This window comes from Podarcis cretensis, assembly GCF_951804945.1.
Source record: "Podarcis cretensis genome assembly, chromosome: 1".
In the NCBI taxonomy this organism is placed as follows: domain Eukaryota; kingdom Metazoa; phylum Chordata; class Lepidosauria; order Squamata; family Lacertidae; genus Podarcis; species Podarcis cretensis.
The window spans coordinates 24,233,698-24,251,457 of record NC_137170.1 but is presented as its reverse complement, the minus strand read 5'-3'; the positions used below and the strand labels follow the sequence as shown (position 1 = coordinate 24,251,457).

General features: G+C 42.5%; 1 protein-coding gene across 3 annotated transcripts in view; it reads right to left on the bottom strand.

The window, feature by feature from the left end:
• TTC7B (tetratricopeptide repeat domain 7B) overlaps nucleotides 1-17,760 on the bottom strand; it is a 103,383-nt gene that overhangs the window by 65,761 nt on the left and 19,862 nt on the right. For all 3 annotated transcript variants that reach the window (XM_079948032.1, XM_079948033.1, XM_079948034.1), the window contains exon 5: nucleotides 16,290-16,411. In XM_079948032.1, coding sequence (XP_079804158.1) covers nucleotides 16,290-16,411 — 122 coding nt within the window. The remainder of the gene's footprint in view (nucleotides 1-16,289; nucleotides 16,412-17,760) is intronic.

Genomic DNA, 17,760 nt, shown 5'->3' with positions numbered 1-17,760 from the left:
CAACTTTAATCTTCAACAGTACAGGATTTATAGGAGAGGTAGCAAGTTGAGCAGAAGGGTACCACAAAATTTAATTCACTATTCTTTCTTAAAATGAGAATGAACCTCTCGTCATTTTTTCTCTCATAAAAAATGCATTCCCATTACTGCTAAATAAATGGAAATAAATGAGGGACAGAATGAGCGCAAGAAGTGCATGTCTCAACCATATAAAAATAGCCTTTTCTCCAAGGTCAAATAAACCTGAGCAACAGTAAAATGAAATTAAACAGCAGGATTGACAGCAGACTTGGACACTGGACTGCAGTAAAGCTGCAGTACACAACTTCAAGTTCAGCTTGCCAGAATGTGAAGACTTCTGCAGTGCTCCGAACGATTCACAACAATCCATAAATGGAAGCTGTATATGACAGAATATCCTGTACCCACCCCTGCTAATTTACAAACCGTTTCCCCTTTCAAACAAAGCATTTCCCCCTTCTAACACACACAATCCCATATCAGTTTTAAAAAGGAAATTTAGTTCCTCCTTTATTGCAATGAATCATCATCCTAAATATTATATATTCATTATTATGGGCTTCGTAGCAGACTCAACTCATCACCAGCACTAGAATCCAGAAGATGTCATCATATATCACCAAAATTATCCATGAAGTTCATATGGATGATTGTTCTACGTCTATTTTATGCCCTCCTGCTAACTGATGTCTACAATATTCCCAAATTAGGAAAATACTCATAGCTGCCTTTCCCTGCTTATGGAAAGTTCATAATACTTGCAACCATGTTCATATTCATTTACTTGGAAGTTAAACCCTACTTTGTTCCATACAACTTGCTTCCAAATAAATGTGCACGGAATTGCAGCCTTCAATTAACTAATCATGCTTAGTATCCTTGCATGCGTACAGAGCGCAAAAACTGGCTCCATGTTTTTGTGGGTCTTGAGGACCACATCACCATTTGCCCCACCCAGAGTTAGAAACTGAGATATGAAAGCTAGGAGCTAAATGACATCTTGAGCCTAGGTTAGTAAAAGTAAAGGTACCCCTGCCCATACGGGCCAGTCTTGACAGACTCTGGGGTTGTGCGCCCATCTCACTTAAGAGGCCAGGGGCCAGCGCTGTCCGGAGACACTTCCGGGTCACGTGGCCAGCGTGACATCACTGCTCTGGCGAGCCAGAGTCGCACACGGAAACGCCGTTTACCTTCCCGCTGGTAAGCGGTCCCTATTTATCTACTTGCACCCGGAGGTGCTTTCGAACTGCTAAGTTGGCAGGCGCTGGGACCGAGCAGCGGGAGCGCACCCCGCCGCAGGGATTCGAACCGCCGACCTTTCAATCGGCAAGTCCTAGGCGCTGAGGCTTTAACCCACAGCGCCACCTGCATCCCAGGTTAGGGACGCAGCCTAGGTTAGGGACGAGCCTAGGTTAGGGAAGCTTTTAATGTTTGATGTATTACAGTATTTGGCCACCTCATGAGAAGAGAAGACTCCCTGGAAAAGACCCTGATGTTGGGAAAGATGGAGGGCACAAGAAGAAGGGGACGACGGAGGATGAGATGGTTGGACCGTGTTCTCGAAGCTACAAACATGAGCCTGGCCAAACTGCGGGAGGCAGTGGAAGACAGGAGTGCCTGGCGTGCTCTGGTCCATGGGGTCACGAAGAGTCGGACACGACTAAACGACTAAACAACAACAACATTACAGTATTTTAATATTTTTTTGGATGCCGCCCAGAGTGGCTGGGGAAGCCCAGCCAGATGGGCGGGATATAAATAATAAATTATTATTATTATTATATATATAACAACGGAATGTCTAGGCGTGCTTCTTTAACAACAATACAAAGCTGAAAATGAATGAACTGCAACTAAAATCTTATGTTCATTTTTCACATGGTCTAGTCCTCATCGGAAGACTGCAAAAAACAAAGCCATGCTTCTTCTGCCTGCCCCCTTAATATTCTTAAGAGGGTCTCTTCTCCAGTCTTCAGAGTAGCTGGAAGTGAGGAGGCAGAAAAAGGTCCTCCTTTCCTTCCACTCTGCAGTTTTAATCTGAAATCTTAGGCGCAGTACTGTGTGCCCAGAGCTCAGAAACTGCTCCCACTAATGAAATTCCCTGTCGCAAAACGCAGCTAGAACAATGGGAGTTTCGAACGCTCACCCCACCTTCCCCCTTCCTTTTACAGAAGCTGCAGCTTTTGTTGATTCTCCTCGTTGCCTCACTGGTATCAATAAGGAAGTGGATGCTAGATGCACACCCTCCATTCTTCTCCTCATTGGATAATAGACGATCATCCTAGAAGCTCCTATATCAAAATCACATTGTGCTCTTTTTAGCCCCACAGCAAGTTAAGCTCTGCTACCCCCAGGTACCTCTTCGTAAAAATGACCTAAAATGACCTCTAGTAAAGCAGAGACTTCTGGGATGTTTTCCTGCTTCTCAGCAGGATGTTCCAGAAGAGAACACAATTAATTCTCTTACACTCCCATTATCACTAGGCTTAAAAGGAGGAAAATTTCCCCTTGGAAAACGGCCCAAGAGTTTTGGGGGCAAGTGGAAGGGATGCCTTATATATCAACATAAATAAATATGTAACTTAACACTGCAATTTCTCTGAATTACACGAGAGAAGAAAAGCAGGAGAATAAGAAAATGCTATTGACACAAACAGAAGATCTGAGAGAAGAAATTGTATTTCCTGGAGTTATCAAGAAACAAACTAATTATGCAAATTCCCTATGCTAATTCTAATGTTTGTGCAAAACTTGAAAATTCAGACACTCTCGCATTATAAAGATGGCTATCTTGATTACGCGAACCAGGCAGATATAAAAATGGTGCAGTTTCGTAATTCAGGGGAGGAAATGCAGACTTTTGCATCAGTTAATGGTCCAGCACACCGACTCCATTTGGCTGAGACAATTACACTCCAGCATAATAAATACTGATTTACACTGTGCCAGGGCACCTGTGACCCAGGCAGTGCACTGATGCAAGATTAAAATGCATCACAAGTTAGTTAATCAGCACTTTTGCCAGGATAAAAACAATAATTTTGCAGTGCAGTGCACTTTGGCATGGCGTCAGGGCTTACAATATTTTCTTCTGCAGTGTCTCTGAATTGCTTCATTAAACTTCGTAGTGCAGAGTAGCATAATATCTGCAGATCATCAGACCAAAATACTTCCACACATAACAATAGCAATAAAACAGTGAAATTAACCTGCTAAGCATCTTCTCACCTACACTGTCTCTTGCTGTCTGTTCTAACTTCCTGTCTGAGCTTTTGGGCACTGTTTATGGAAAGGGAACAGAAAACCAAGGGGTTCAAAAGAACCGAAAACTGAAGCAGAAGTATGGAGATAGTAGTCGCCAAATCCAGTTTTACAAAACATTAGTCATTTCAGCCCAGGCAATAGCTAAACTAGCAGTGTATGAGCAATATGGAAAATTCAATACTGCCGTCTAAACAAAAGTGGTCTCTAAAGTAAGCTGTCCCCCATTCTGAAGGTTAGTTTCTTATCTTAGATCCCAACTAATAATAATAACAATGGCTGTGTGTGTGTGTGTGTGTGTGTGTGCGCGCACGCGCGCAATAGTTGCAAAATACGGGCTTATATTTCTTGAATGTTAAACAAAATAAAAATTAAAAAGCACCCAAACCAAAAGTGCAGCTTCTAGTTTCCTACTGTTCTTATAAAGGATCAATCCTAGCTCAGTAGCAAAGCTGTGCATGTCTCAGATTCAATCCCAGGTATCTCCAGGTAAAAAGGATAATGTATTAGGTAGGCGAGCCATGACGCTAAGGGGCTGGTCAAAGGCAGCTTTCTATGTTCCTAATGGCTTGCAAAAAATCTTTCTTATTTCAGCTGGGAATCCCTACACGATCCATGCAAACACATATTGTTGTTGCTGGAATAGATCCTTGGATGAAGGGCGGAATAATAAGTAGTAATAATAATAATAATAATAATAGATGGTTCCAATATTACCTCAGTGAGATGGGACTCAATATCACCTTCCTGTGCTACTCTGCTACGTCACAGGTTCCTGGTCACGTGGAAGGTATAGCTTCTTTCAGAACCATAACTGGCCCATCTTCTTGGAGGAGCAACATTGGCAAAGACCTGGGGTTTCTGATATTGCCAGAGTGGTGCGGGAAGGAGACACCTTGTAGTACTATCCATGCTGCTGAGATAAAAGGCCCAATTTGGAAAGGGGCGCCATGGTACCAACTCTGCAGCTACTTCTACCCTGACAACCAACAACTCCTGGCCACTCTCTCTCAAGCTGCTTTGGGATTGGACGGAGGGGGTTATATGCCAGTTTGGGGCGCATCTAGGCTCCATATCACTATGGGAGCATAGAGGGAACAAAAGGGTTTTGGTGATGAAGAACTAATGCAATTACTTTACTATGTAAGATGTACTATCAATTTTCGAAAAGGTTTAAATATGAATCAGCATGCCACAAAAGGGATTGTTCTGTGAGAGTACTTTATTCAAATGGACAGCCATAGTGGCTATTGAAACAGAGCTTATTGTTAAAAAAATAATAATTCTGAAAACTAGTATACAGGAACAAACATTCTCTAATTTAGAAGGGACTTCTGGAATCAAACATTTGGCTTCAGGACATCAATGTACTCTAAACTGCATCCCTATCCTGCGCTATCATCCCACACAGCCGGTATTTTTAGATATTTTGGATTTGAGGATTTTAGGAAGAGTAGACTTCATTTTAAATGTACCCTGGCAACAGAAATGGAGTGTAGCTATAATTGTATTCTAAAGAGTCACATCACACTGGCCTGGTTCGCCTGTCACATTAAACCACTGTTCGAAACAATGTTTTAATGTGAATAAGAAATATGCACGCTGCTCAAAAGTTCCTGTGACACTCATTCCCGATTCCTGTTGCTGCCATGCCATGAGTGAAGCAAGCCAGAGTCTGGTCTGCAAGTCTAAAACCAGGTTCACGATTTGTTTCTCCCAAACAACACACAAGCAGTTAGCAAAGAACAAACCTGGTTGCGACTCTTGTTTATTTTGGAAAACAAGCCACAAGCCCGTTTGGATGGCATGACATGCCAGTACAGTAGTACCTCAGGTTAAGTACTTAATTCGTTCCGGAGGTCCATACTTAACCTGAAACTGTTCTTAACCTGAAGCACCACTTTAGCAAATGGGGTCTCCCGCTGCCACCGCACCACCAGAACACAAATTCTGTTCTCATCCTGAAGCAAAGTTCTTAACCTGAAGCACTATTTCTGGGTTAGCGGAGTCTGTAACCTGAAGCGTATATAACCCGAGGTACCACTGTATCTGGCTTGTTTCATTTGTAGCAAAGCAGGAACAGCAGGATAAGGGAGGAACACCATGGGAACTTTTGAGTAGTTTGCACCAGTTCATTCAAATTAAAACATAGGCTGTTTTAAACCATGGTTTAACATGGGCTGTTCTTCTCATGATAATACAATTTCTGTTCCTTACACAAAGCTTGCAAAAAGCAGTCACAAATGTACTACTGTAACAACTGGGAGAAAGGTCATTTTAAGAGGTTTTTAGTACAGGAATTTTCAGGAAATCTGGTTCACCAGATAAACTCCCTACTAATAGAGTTTCCATTTAAAAGGAAGCTGTGAATCAGTTCGCATGTTTTCATGCTCACTTACTGCCAGGCTCCACAACTTCTAATGAAAAGTGGCCCACTCTGCTTACGTAGGACCCTAGAAACAAGAATGTGAAAGTGGGAGCTTAAACTTTAAAGAAAGGATTTATAACCCCATGAGTTTAGAAGTTCAGAAATGCCTCCAAGGTTACCATCTATACAAATGTACATCCTTCGCGATGAAGCAAAATTCAATATTGCACAGGGCTTCCTCTAAGGGGACTTATTAGCTGGATCCCACCCAAAGCCATCTAACAGTTTCACAAATATACAGATTTTGTTTTCAAAATCACCAAAGGGTCCTGATATGCTCACCTTGCTTAGCACAACAAGCCCCTCAGGAAGGTGAGTGTCTATACTTTCTCCTGCATATGACGAGCCTCCACCCTCTCATGAGTTTGGACCTGGCGAGGCAGGCAGAGATCACCAGGAAGTCATTCTGACTCTGAAGGAACACCCAGGACTTCTAAAGCTCTGCTCTGAGCCTCCACTATTCCTCCAGGCTTGGAATCACAAGCAGGCCAGGGGGTTACCCCTGCCAGTTTGGTGGAGAGCCAGTTTGGTATAGTGGTTAAGAGCAGTGGACTCGTAATCTGGTGAACCGGGTTCGCGTCTCGGCTCCTCCACATGCAGCTGCTGGGTGACCTTGGGCCAGTCACACTTCTCTGAAGTCTCTCAGCCCCACTGAGAGTGGGGTGTTTGTTGTGGGGGAGGAAGGGAAAGGAGAATGTTAGCCGCTTTGAGACTCCTTAAAGGGAGTGAAAGGCGGGATATCAAATCCAAACTACTCTTCTTCTTCTTCTTCTTCTTCTTCTTCTTCTTCTTCTTCTTCTTCTTCTGCCTCCAAAGTCGGGGAAAGGGATCGTGGCAACCAACAACAATCTAAATCTGGGGAAGTCCTGACCAGAGGGCATTTTTATACACCATTGAGATGGACTTGTAATCTGCCAATGGCTCAGTGGACATTGGAAAAGGAGCAGCTGCTCCTCGCAGCTAAATGGGTGGATCTGGATATATAGCACAGCATTATGTGGACTGCGCATGAGCAGCCTGTCTTTTTGTTTTAAAAGGAAAGAAAAGGGGGATGAAAAAGTCACAGTGCAATGAATACAGCATGCAAGGAATTATGAACTCCCGCAACATGCCTCTAATCCAGGAGGCTCCTTGACCTGAGAAAGTAACAACTGATCAACCTCTGTGCTGGACTGATATGGCAGAAAGTAGTATACAGTGGTACCTCGGGTTACAGACGCTTCAGGTTACAGACTCCACTAACCCAGAAATAGTACCTCGGGTTAAGAACTTTGCTTCAGGATGAGAACAGAAATCGGGCTCCGGTGGCGCGGCGGCAGCGGGAGGCCCCATTAGCTAAAGTGGTACTTCAGGTTAAGAACAGTTTCAGGTTAAGAACGGACCTCTGGAACGAATTAAGTTCTTAACCCGAGGTACCACTGTACTCAGCAAAACATTACAGTGCGTGTTTGTGTTGGGTGCAGTGGTGGAACCTAAACCTTAGATTTGGTCAACAACTTCATTTTAAAGAACAACCACCACCTGCTTGTCCAGATGTCTGATTGTTCCACATACTTCACCTCACATAAAGATATCTACAAATGCTTCCCTGTTTTTCCATCCTGCAAACTTCCTGAAAATTGTCTACAGTCATGTATACAAAAGGAATTGGCGTAGCAGGGTAATTCTCCCCTTGGATTGGACATTTAACCTTGTAACCTCATTAGTCTGGTTTGTCAATTCTGCCCTCGATTGCGTGAAACGCCCTTTCCACCCAGTCAATGGAAACATGCATTTGCCATCCATTTTACGTGTTTTTGTTTTAAAGAGAGGGAAATGGTGTGAAAAAGCTAGATCTCCTCTTGAAAGGAAAACAAGCTGTTGTGTTTCCTTTCTAGGGCTGGTTTAGGATTTCTCTGCAATGGGGGCACATAACTGACAGAGAAGGGTCAGGGAACCTTCTTTTTCAGCCAAGGACCACATTTCCTCGTGAGCAACCTTCACGGGAGGCGGGGGGGGGGGACGTTTCAGCAGCGCGCAAGACCACAGGTAAAAATGGGCAGAGTATGGATGCCACTGTTCCCTTTCTAGAGCAGGCTACAGTCGAGACTCACAAAAGTCAGAGCTTTCTACACATAAACCATTTCTCCATCCTCCACCAGGCAAGCAAGAGGCATTATTCAAGGATACATTCAATCCCATTAAAAGCAGTGTCTCCTTTTCCATCTTTCAAATGCCTGTAAACTCTCTCTCTCTCTTCATAAATTTACCCTTGTCTAAAATAGTTTAATTCTACAGCCTAGCCCTACGCACCGACCACATTGTCTCATATCACAGAGATTGAGTTCCTTGAGAAGTAATTTTGTCCCCCCAGAATCACTTGAGTCTAAGTGCTTTTGGAGAGCCTCTTTGAAAAGCAGGGTGATGGCAGCTCTGATGCCTTTGTAAGCTAAAGTGAGACCCTGAGAAGACTTCGGCACCTCAAACAAAGCAGTGCCTTTCTTACTTGGAAGCTTCTAAGTTGGAAAAGCAGCAGCAATGGCACATAGAAGATGCAAGTAGGCAACCAGAGCAATGGGCTGAGAGCCACTTCTAGCCTTAATCTGTATTAATTACAAAAGAGTCAGAAAGCTTTCACCAAAATTGCAAAGATTTACCACCTTGCCATTTACAAACAAAAAACAAAAACAAAAAACAGCCTGCAACCTCTTATTGGCAGCTGATTAGCTGGAAAAAGGAAACAAGATTGCTCTATGTAGTACTGTCATGGACTTGCCACTCTATTACAGGCTATATGGTGGAGCATTAACATTTAAATTAAAAATACTTAAATTGGTGTTTAGGGCATTTTACAAACTTCAATAAATATATATAAGCACTCAAAATGCAATTCCACAGTGAAAACCACAGTGAATACAGAACAGAGAAAAGTGAGTACAGGAAGAAATGATGTGCTGAATTGGAATTAATGAGTCCCCTAAAAACACTAGGAAAACGGAAGTGCCTTCGGACATTTTTCAAAAGGTTAGAATGAAGGAGCAAGTTCAAGAGTGCCAAGACAGGTCTGGTACAGGGTCCATGCCCTCCGCAGCTCTAACAGCTTGCAAACTGGGAACCAGCCATAGTACACTTGTTCCTTTTCCTTTCCTCCTCCCGTCTCTGGAGTAATATCCTCCCTCCCTCTCCAGCATTAAACATTGCTTCACAGTGGCTCAGTTCATGGCTTAACATGAACGTGTAACTGTGTGGGTTCCTGAAGAAGTGACAGTGATTGCTACACTCGTCCCCTGGTGCTGGTGCTGATGTGCTGCCAGGGGCTAAGCCAAGGTTTCGTTAGCAGGCCATCCAAACCGAGCTCATGGTTTGACTCCTCCTTGCAACCATGGCGGCCACATGCAAACCAGGTCGCTGCATGTGTACCAACATAAATTCTGGTTAACGCAAACCAGGATTCCCCATAAATCATGGACTGAAACAAGTTCAAAATAAGCTTGCAAACCAAGGTTGTAAAGGATCACAGTTTGAGATAACCATAATTTTCAACAGTAAAATGACAGGGAATGTTGGGAAACAAAGAGAGAGAGATGTCACTTGTGATGATAGAAGTGCCAATCACCCTGTGAAATCTTTAGAGGGAGGAACAGCAATCTGTTCACCATGTACCGTATTTTTCGCCCTATAGGACACACTTTTTCCCCTCCAAAAATGAAGGGGAAATGTGTGTGCGTCCTATGGGGCGAATGCAGGCTTTCGCTGAAGCCTGGAGAGCGAGAGGGGTCGGTGCACCCCGACCCCTCTCGCTCTCCAGGCTTCGCGCAGCTCTCCACAAGCCGTGGGAGCCCGCACTGGGCTCCCGCGGCTTGCGGAGAGTTGCCGGTTCTGGGGGCTGGGGTCGGGGGAAGCTCGGGCTTCCCCCGCCCCAGCCCCGTGCCTGGGAGGGAAATAATTTTTTCCCCTTTATTTCCCCCCCCCAAAAAAAAACCCTAGGTGCGCCTTATGGGACGGTGCGTCCTATAGGGCGAAAAATACGGTAACTAGAGCTATAGTCTACCATCTACCCTTACTGTAGGAGCTGCCACATAGCTAGCAGTCTCAAGACGGAGGCTATTGGTTTGCAACCATTTTACTTGAAATAAAACAGAAGATCTTGCTTTTTAAATAACACTATTGCTATTGCTTAAAGCATATCTTGTTCCTTCACAGCCTTTAGAGAGAACCCCAAATTAAGTCCATAGTGTCAGCCAATAAAAGACTTTTGCAATCCTACTGACCCTGCACAACAGCAATTTTGCAGGTTCAAACTATTAACCACACAAAAATGTGGAAGTCATTCAAACACTGAGCATAAACTTGGTTAAAAAAGTTAGAAATTAATGAAATGAAATTCTGTTGTTGTTCACTTGACTTTATAGCACAAATGCTTCATTCTGCATTTAAAAAATACAGTGTGGAATTTCATTGTGAAACATCTAGGCTTTATAGTATAGAAATTTCTCATTGGTATTTCATTCCAAAATCAGCTTCAGACAACACTGAGAATGCATGACATGGTACAAGCAGCTTTAGGAGATGAAAAACAATATCCCTAACAGGTTATCTTCCCTGAATGTCTAAGGAGATGTTCTATTCCCTTTGATTCAGATGTATTTTTCTGTTCACTGCAGTTCTAATGAAAGCGTTATCCATAAAGGCAAGGGAAAACAACTGATTTACTACCCCTGTTAATAAACCAGACTAAAAGTTGCAGGGAGTCAGTCCAGGTATATAAAGTCATACCCAAGGATATAAAGCAAAGGGTGATGCGATCAGAGTAATGAGAAAGAATGATGATCGTTGCAGAAAGAGATTCCAAGTTAATTAAAAGAGAAAGGCAAGGAAGGAGGTAAATGCTAGTGAAGAGTAGTTTACAAAAGAAAAAACAATATGCCTCTCATTCTCCCCTTGAACCAATTAATACATGCTGGGCTATGCCTGAATGCTGAAGTTGTTGATAAATTGTCACTCATGTGAATGTGACTGCAAAGAGTAGCTTTGCACACTTGGTCATCAGCATGGTGATAAATGAATCCGAATTCAGTATAGAGAGATAGGCATGATATTCTTTTGGCCTCACGTACATTACCTCTACATGGAAGGATCCCTGTAGGGCTCAACAGAGCTCCCATTTCCTCTCACACCAGTAAATGAATAAGAAGCAAACTAGGAAATGGAAGGTTGTGGGTGACTCTCATTTGCCCAATCCAGGCTTCCCTTTCTAGGGGGTGGATATTATGATGAGCAGAGGTGCAAGGCGCATATAGATTTCTCGTTTTCTGGATTGGTGTATTACTCCCATGTGTATCCAGCAGGAAGGAGACAAACAGGGTTCTACTGAGTCCTGTGGAAATCCAAAACTATGACATCCCTTCTTTTAAACTGTAAAACAGACCTAGCTCTGACTTGGTGCCAGGCACTGGGTCTTCAGATGACTAACTAGATATTCCATTTGAGGAGCAGGTGGGGTATTCTAGAACCAGTGCTGAGGATCACCTTGATAGGCTTCTTCTGGAAGACCAGCTGAAAACCCCTTGGAACTGTCAGAGGGAGACGTTGGGCCACCCAGTTGTCCTCAAGAATGCCGAAAGGCCAGGGCTAGACCCAAGAACAACAACACAGTACAAACATATGGACCAAGAATTGTCACTCCACTTGTGAGGAAACAATCCTTGGCTCGGTATGGGTATGGTCTAGGAGGCCACAGTATATAAGGTCTTGCTCTTGAGTTTGCCAGTTACTGGAAAGAACATAGGCCTCTAGTTCCTTTTTCTCCATTCTAGTTACCTGCCTTACTGGGATATTCAATCTGTGATATATCAATGTGACACTGACCTCTTGACTGTTTCCTGATCTTACTGCTGGATCACATTGTGGATTTACAACTGATTCTCCGTGCCAGACTTTAAACCCTGCTCTCTTGGGAAAGTGCTTTGATAAAAGGCTTTTACCACTTTGGACTGAGGGTCGGAGCAAGACCCCCTGGGCAAAGTGACAACTGGATAAGCAACCAGAAAAAGTTGCTTATAATGAATAACTCTGTTCATAGTTGAAACAAAATAAAATTTAAAAAATTAAATTAAAAAATTAAAAAATCCTTCCAGTAGCACCTTAGAGATCAACTAAGTTATTTATTGGTATGAGCTTTTGTGGGCATGCACACTTCTTCAGATACCATAGTCTTTAATGTAATTTTAATATTCAGAATACTGTTATGAAAGAGAGACTGCATCTGCATATTGGCACCAACCCATAGTTTCATATGATGTGCATGAGCAGGAATGAGTCACCACAATCCTTGAGCTCACATGATCCCCTCTTCCCATGCAGTCAGGAGAGGGAGTCTGGAGCTTTCCCTTCTGCTGTGATTAATCCTAACTATGTTTAGTTTAAACAAGCCAGCTTCAGTAACTATAGTATGACAATGACAGGATGAGAGGGACAAAGCACACAAGCCTGAGGCTCACTATGGCTCATTCCCGCTTGAGCATGTCATACTAAACTATGGTATAGCATGACATGCGACCGCAGCCAGTGAATACAATACCGTTCTTTTTTTTCATTTTTCTCTTCTTTTGGGGAGAAGAAATTAATGACAACTTGAAGTGTACAGATTATATATGGTTATAAAATGGGGTCAGACTTCGAGAAGATAATTGATTTTCCATGTCTCTTCTAAATGCTCCTACTTGCTGTTTCAGTTTACCTAAAAGGTAATGTATCTTCAAAGTTTCATTAGTGTCTCTAACAGCAGGTTAACATTTCTGTTTAAAAGAAAACCTTCACAGAAACAGCTAATAATGGAACCAATTAAATGGGTCACTTGGTCCACCTTAAGATAAATTATTCTGCTTCAATAAGCAACAATATACAACACCCACCAGTGCGATGAGTCTAACCTTTTTACAGATGCTAGTATCTTTGCATATTTTCCAAGTTGTGTTTTTCTCCCTCTCATATACACTCCCATAAACACAGCAATAGTGATCAACATGGTGAGAGTGCAATCATTCACATTGTTCAACAAAGTTCAAATGAATTCAAACAGACTCAACTGCCCAAAGAACTCTGGAAGCCAAATCTGTGAGAAATGACAGACTCCACTGCTAACTCAACCTTCCATTTAATGCTTTTAAAAGTATCTCTTTACATGCAATCCAATTTTCAATGGTTTATCATTGATGAAAATGCTAATGTTGTGTCAAACTCCTACTTCCATTGCAACCCTTTCCTACAGACAGCTGGAAAACACACATATTAAAAAATCTAACATGTGTCACAACTGTGAATACAAAGAAGTACCAGCAGAAAGTGTATGAAAACATCCTAGGATTTTCTGTGTTTCGGCCCATTTTATGTTGCGCCCAGGTAGACAAGTTTGCCAGCAAGGGCACACTCAATAGAGAGACACAGTCAATAACTGCTCTGTGACACATTTACTGCATTCACATAATCCATTTTAAGTGTGCATTTAAAACAGATGAGTTGTGCAGCTAAAAAAATAGAAATGTGTGAAATGGCCCAAAATATACCGGTAATATTTTTTCCCCCATTAGACTGGCCATGTATAAAAAAGAAAGCAATGACCATCTTTATAGGGAAGACAATGAATGAGGTATTTAGCAGAAAATAAATATTTCTGCACAAAGAGATATCAAAACAATGGGGGCTAAATTGGAACAGCCAAACCAAGTGTCATGCATCAAAACTGTTCAAGATTATCACTCAGAGTAAGGATTGATTTGAAGACCTTCTTCAAAAAATTTATTTGTGTTTGCACTATGGCGATGAAAATTGTAAGTTACAAAACAGATATACCTAGAAAAACCCACTACAATGAGACATAACTGCAATGCATAACCTCAATTCCTGGAATGGTGTACAATCCTGAATGACTGACATGCTGGCTAGACCAGGTGACGGTAGCCAATAGGTCTCAAACCCCTGGTGAGTTAGGGATTTTCCCTGCATGCAAAGACAGGTTCAAGCAGAATGAGCGGACTGAGACCAATAGAGGGTCCAACAGTCAAGAAGGCGGTTTCTGCATATGCTGTAGAGGGAAGTGAGGGACAGATGGAGCTCACCAACCTGGAGAAGTAGCCCATCTAAGAGAAGGAACACTCTAAACCTGCACTGCCTTTTGAGATATCTTTGGGAGAAGAAAAGTCTAAGGAGTAAACCCTACACAAATCCAGAGTGGAGTCCCTAAGACGGTGGGATGGCGCCTTGTATGCTTCCCTCTGGCATCTCTTGCAGCCAAGCTTATTCTGCTTTTCTTTGGAGCACATCAGCAAGACTGGGGTTGGAGGGAGGGCTTGTCGTCTGTGCAGCCCAGGATCTCCAGGCACACTGCCCAGGCTTGCATCCCGTGGAGGTCACTTCCATGCAGAGGTTCGATTTCACCCCCAGAGGTGCACTCCATTGTCTCTTGAGGCAGATGGATTCCAACAACATATAAATAGCATGTTATTTGGTTGACATGCCAGTCAATTGACTAGTCAAATATTTTCAACTGACCACTTATTTGCAAGGGCAGAAGACATGGGCAAATATAGCAGCAAAGCAAAGCTTCTCCTATAACTGCAGGTGTTTCACAAACAACCATCAATGGTAAAAGACACTGCCTAGTGAGAAGATTAAGATCTAAGATCAGGAAGAACAAGGTTCGTGCCCACTTTCCACCCTGAAACTCACTAAGTGGTGCTGGGCCAGTCACACACACACACACAGGCTAACCTGCTTCAGGTGGTTGTGTGGATAAAATGGGGGAAAGGGGATCCCCCTTCAGGTCCCAGTAGAACAGAATAAAAATGTAATAAAATACACAATTCATTACATTTTTAGAATTAATTTAATTATTTCACAATAGCAGCTGTGGTTATTTGTGTGGTTATTTTGCAATTAGTGCCAGACCAGCATATAATCTTATTTGTTGCCATGATGTTGATACTTTAAAAACACATGATCAGGGAAATGTTTCTGAAGAGGTCAAACACCCAACCTTAGCCACTTATATTGATAACATATCTACAAGCCACTTCTAAATCTAGCATTTTCACATAAGATTGCACCAAGTTACTTCCAGAATGAAAACTGGATGCTTGAAAGGGCCATATTCATGGATCTTTGGTTAATTAAGAGCACAAGTATGAAACCTTCACTCTGAGGAACAAACACAAGAGTGTAGGAAATGGCCTTAATTCTTCAGAACAGAAGCCAGCTAGTAATTGATGTTTTGTAGGAAGAAATGAATTCTCAGGGTGAATAATTTACCAAGTAGTAGCGGTGCTAGTCTGTTTCTGTTGCAGCAAACACAACAAGAAGTCTTGAGGCACCTTAAAGATTAACAAATTTATTTTGTGGACCAGAGTCCACTGCTAGTTTCTTGAACTGGAATAAATCTAGTTTATTGTGATCAGCCCACCAACCCTAACCCAGACTACGCAAACTATCTGTGTACTTAAATAAGAAAATTCCTATATTTCTCCTATGCAAAGTTTTAGGAACATGCATTCTATAGCTCATTCTTTTCCAGTATTTCCCACTAAAAACTGAAATAAAGCACAACATTTCCTTCCTCCCCTTCCCTCTTGGCAACCTTATTTACTAGGGGTACTCGAAAAATGAAATCTTAATATTCCATTTTTCGTCCAATTAAATAATGGCATCAGAACTACAGTACAACTCAGAGGCCATGCATTATTCCATATTGGTTCTCAAAACACTAAAAATGGGACCTATAAAACTCAAATGAGCAATTACATGCTATGTTTCAAAACTTGGAGTGCTTTTCACCAGCTACGACATTTATATCAAATACAGGTTACCAACACAGCAGGATATTCTACTCTTCCTATAAAGGTTGACTTGAATCTAAAATGTTATAATAGTCACATCTTTCAGAGGGTTGTGGGAGTAGCAAACTAATCTAAAACCTAGTGCACCAAGTTTTGAAGCCTTCAAAAATGAACAGAGGCTTGAATTCCTTTCTTCATTTTCTGTAGCATTTGGATTTCTTATATACCTTAGTAAACTATTCTTAGGGAAGGTTATTGCAAAATTATGGATGACCTGACATGCAGAGTCTACAAGGATCTACTGAGTAGTCACAAATGGAAATATGCATATACATACTGTTGGTCTTCATGCACGTTTATCCTGCAGCACAATATTAAAATAAGTGGTAACTGAAGAGATTTGGAAAAAAAGTTTTAAGATCAACAACTCTTCTTTTTCTAGCATTCTTCAATACTAAAACTTTACCACCAAATGGGGAAATCTTTAATAAAATTTTTTGTAACCAATTACATTCCCATAAAACATACTGAAGGATCTGTTTTGCACACAATTCAAATTATTGTGCAATGAAAAATTGACTGTCACAAAGGAGTTAATATTTTCAAAGTATCTATACTTTTGAAATATTAAGACTGGCCTAGTTCACTTTCTAACAAAGGAGTTAATATTTTCAAAGTATCTATACTTTTGAAATATTAAGACTGGCCTAGTTCACTTTCTGGCAGATTCTTAAATTTATGATCAAGGAGAATATTGAACTAAGTCTTACCCATTTTTGAAGTACAAGACATGGGCTCTCTGAAGTCCTGTTTCTAAAAAATATCCAAGTTCTTGTTCATGTGCCGCAGGCCCTGGCTTAGGGCTTCTGTTCTGTATATTGGCCATGATTACCTGGGTGATCACACAATGGAATAAATCGAAATTACCCAAGTTACTACCTTTCTCCCAAGTCAACTTACACACACAGTATTGATCTTCATACGTTCCTTTTATCATCTCAATGTCTATATTCTGTTCCATATGTGACAATAGTGGTGGGTGCCCAAGAGAGGCTCTCACACTCCCTTCGTTGCGCAACTGCAACACAACAGTCCTGGTGTGCTGGTGTGCAGTAGGTTTTACTCCACAGCACAGGAGTTGCTGCCACCAACCTCCCACTTATTCTTGCATCCCCAGATGAGAGGGAACCTGGGAGGCACTAAAGAAATTAATTTTTTAAAGGTTCTGAGCCACTGTCCCAGCACTTCTTTGTTTGGGGCTTACTGTAGAGGCAGCTCACACTCTCTGAGTCTTTCCCAAATCTCGGAAGAATGTGCTGGTCATTGCAACTCCAACCCTAAACTTCTACTGGCCTGAATATGAAGTATGAGTATGCGGGGATTCTAAAACCCTGAGGTTGGCAACCACACTCTCACTCCAGCAGTCAACTCCTGGCTTAGCACTGCATACCATCTGCAGATCTTGGTTAACGGCAAAGCACTGGATAGTTGCTAAACTGTGCTCCTGGTTAGCTGCTCCTGTGCTGACCATTGCTTTGTTATAAACCACAATCCCAAAGTCATCCATAACGCTAAACAGAGATTCTTTGAAAGTGAAACTAAACTAAATGCATGAGCCCCATATTTTGCTCAGGCTCATGGAGTCTCATCAAGTTAGTGCTAAACCGCGGTTTAGCATTACTTTCAAATGGGCTCACTATTTAGCCTTTGCCAACCTGAAGCCCTCCTGCCTACCTAGCAGTTCGAAAGCACATCAAAGTGCAAGTAGATAAATAGGTACTGATGAGGCGGGAAGGTAAATGGTGTTTCCGTGTGCTGCTCTGGTTCTCCAGAAGCGGCTTAGTCATGCTGGCCACATGACCCGGAAGCTGTACGCCGGCTCCCTTGGCCAATAAAGCGAGATGAGCGCCGCAACCCCAGAGTCGGGGTCCCTTTACCTTTACCCTGAAACCACTCCAGATATTCTGGACTCCCAACAGCATGGGTGCAGCTCCCCTCCCCCGATCGACTAAAACAATGTCCGCTCACCCCCTCACGCGGTTTGCCACACCGCATGGGATTACCTGGCTAGGTGCCACCCACCTGGCTACAGGGTGGCTATCGTCTTGGCCACACCTCGGAAGGACAATGGGCTGCCAGCTGGGGATGGGGCGAGGGCCAAGAAAAGGCCAATGTTGTTTGGCCCAGACTCACTTGCTTTTCTTCCTGGAAGCACTCCAGATATTTTGGACTCCCAACAGC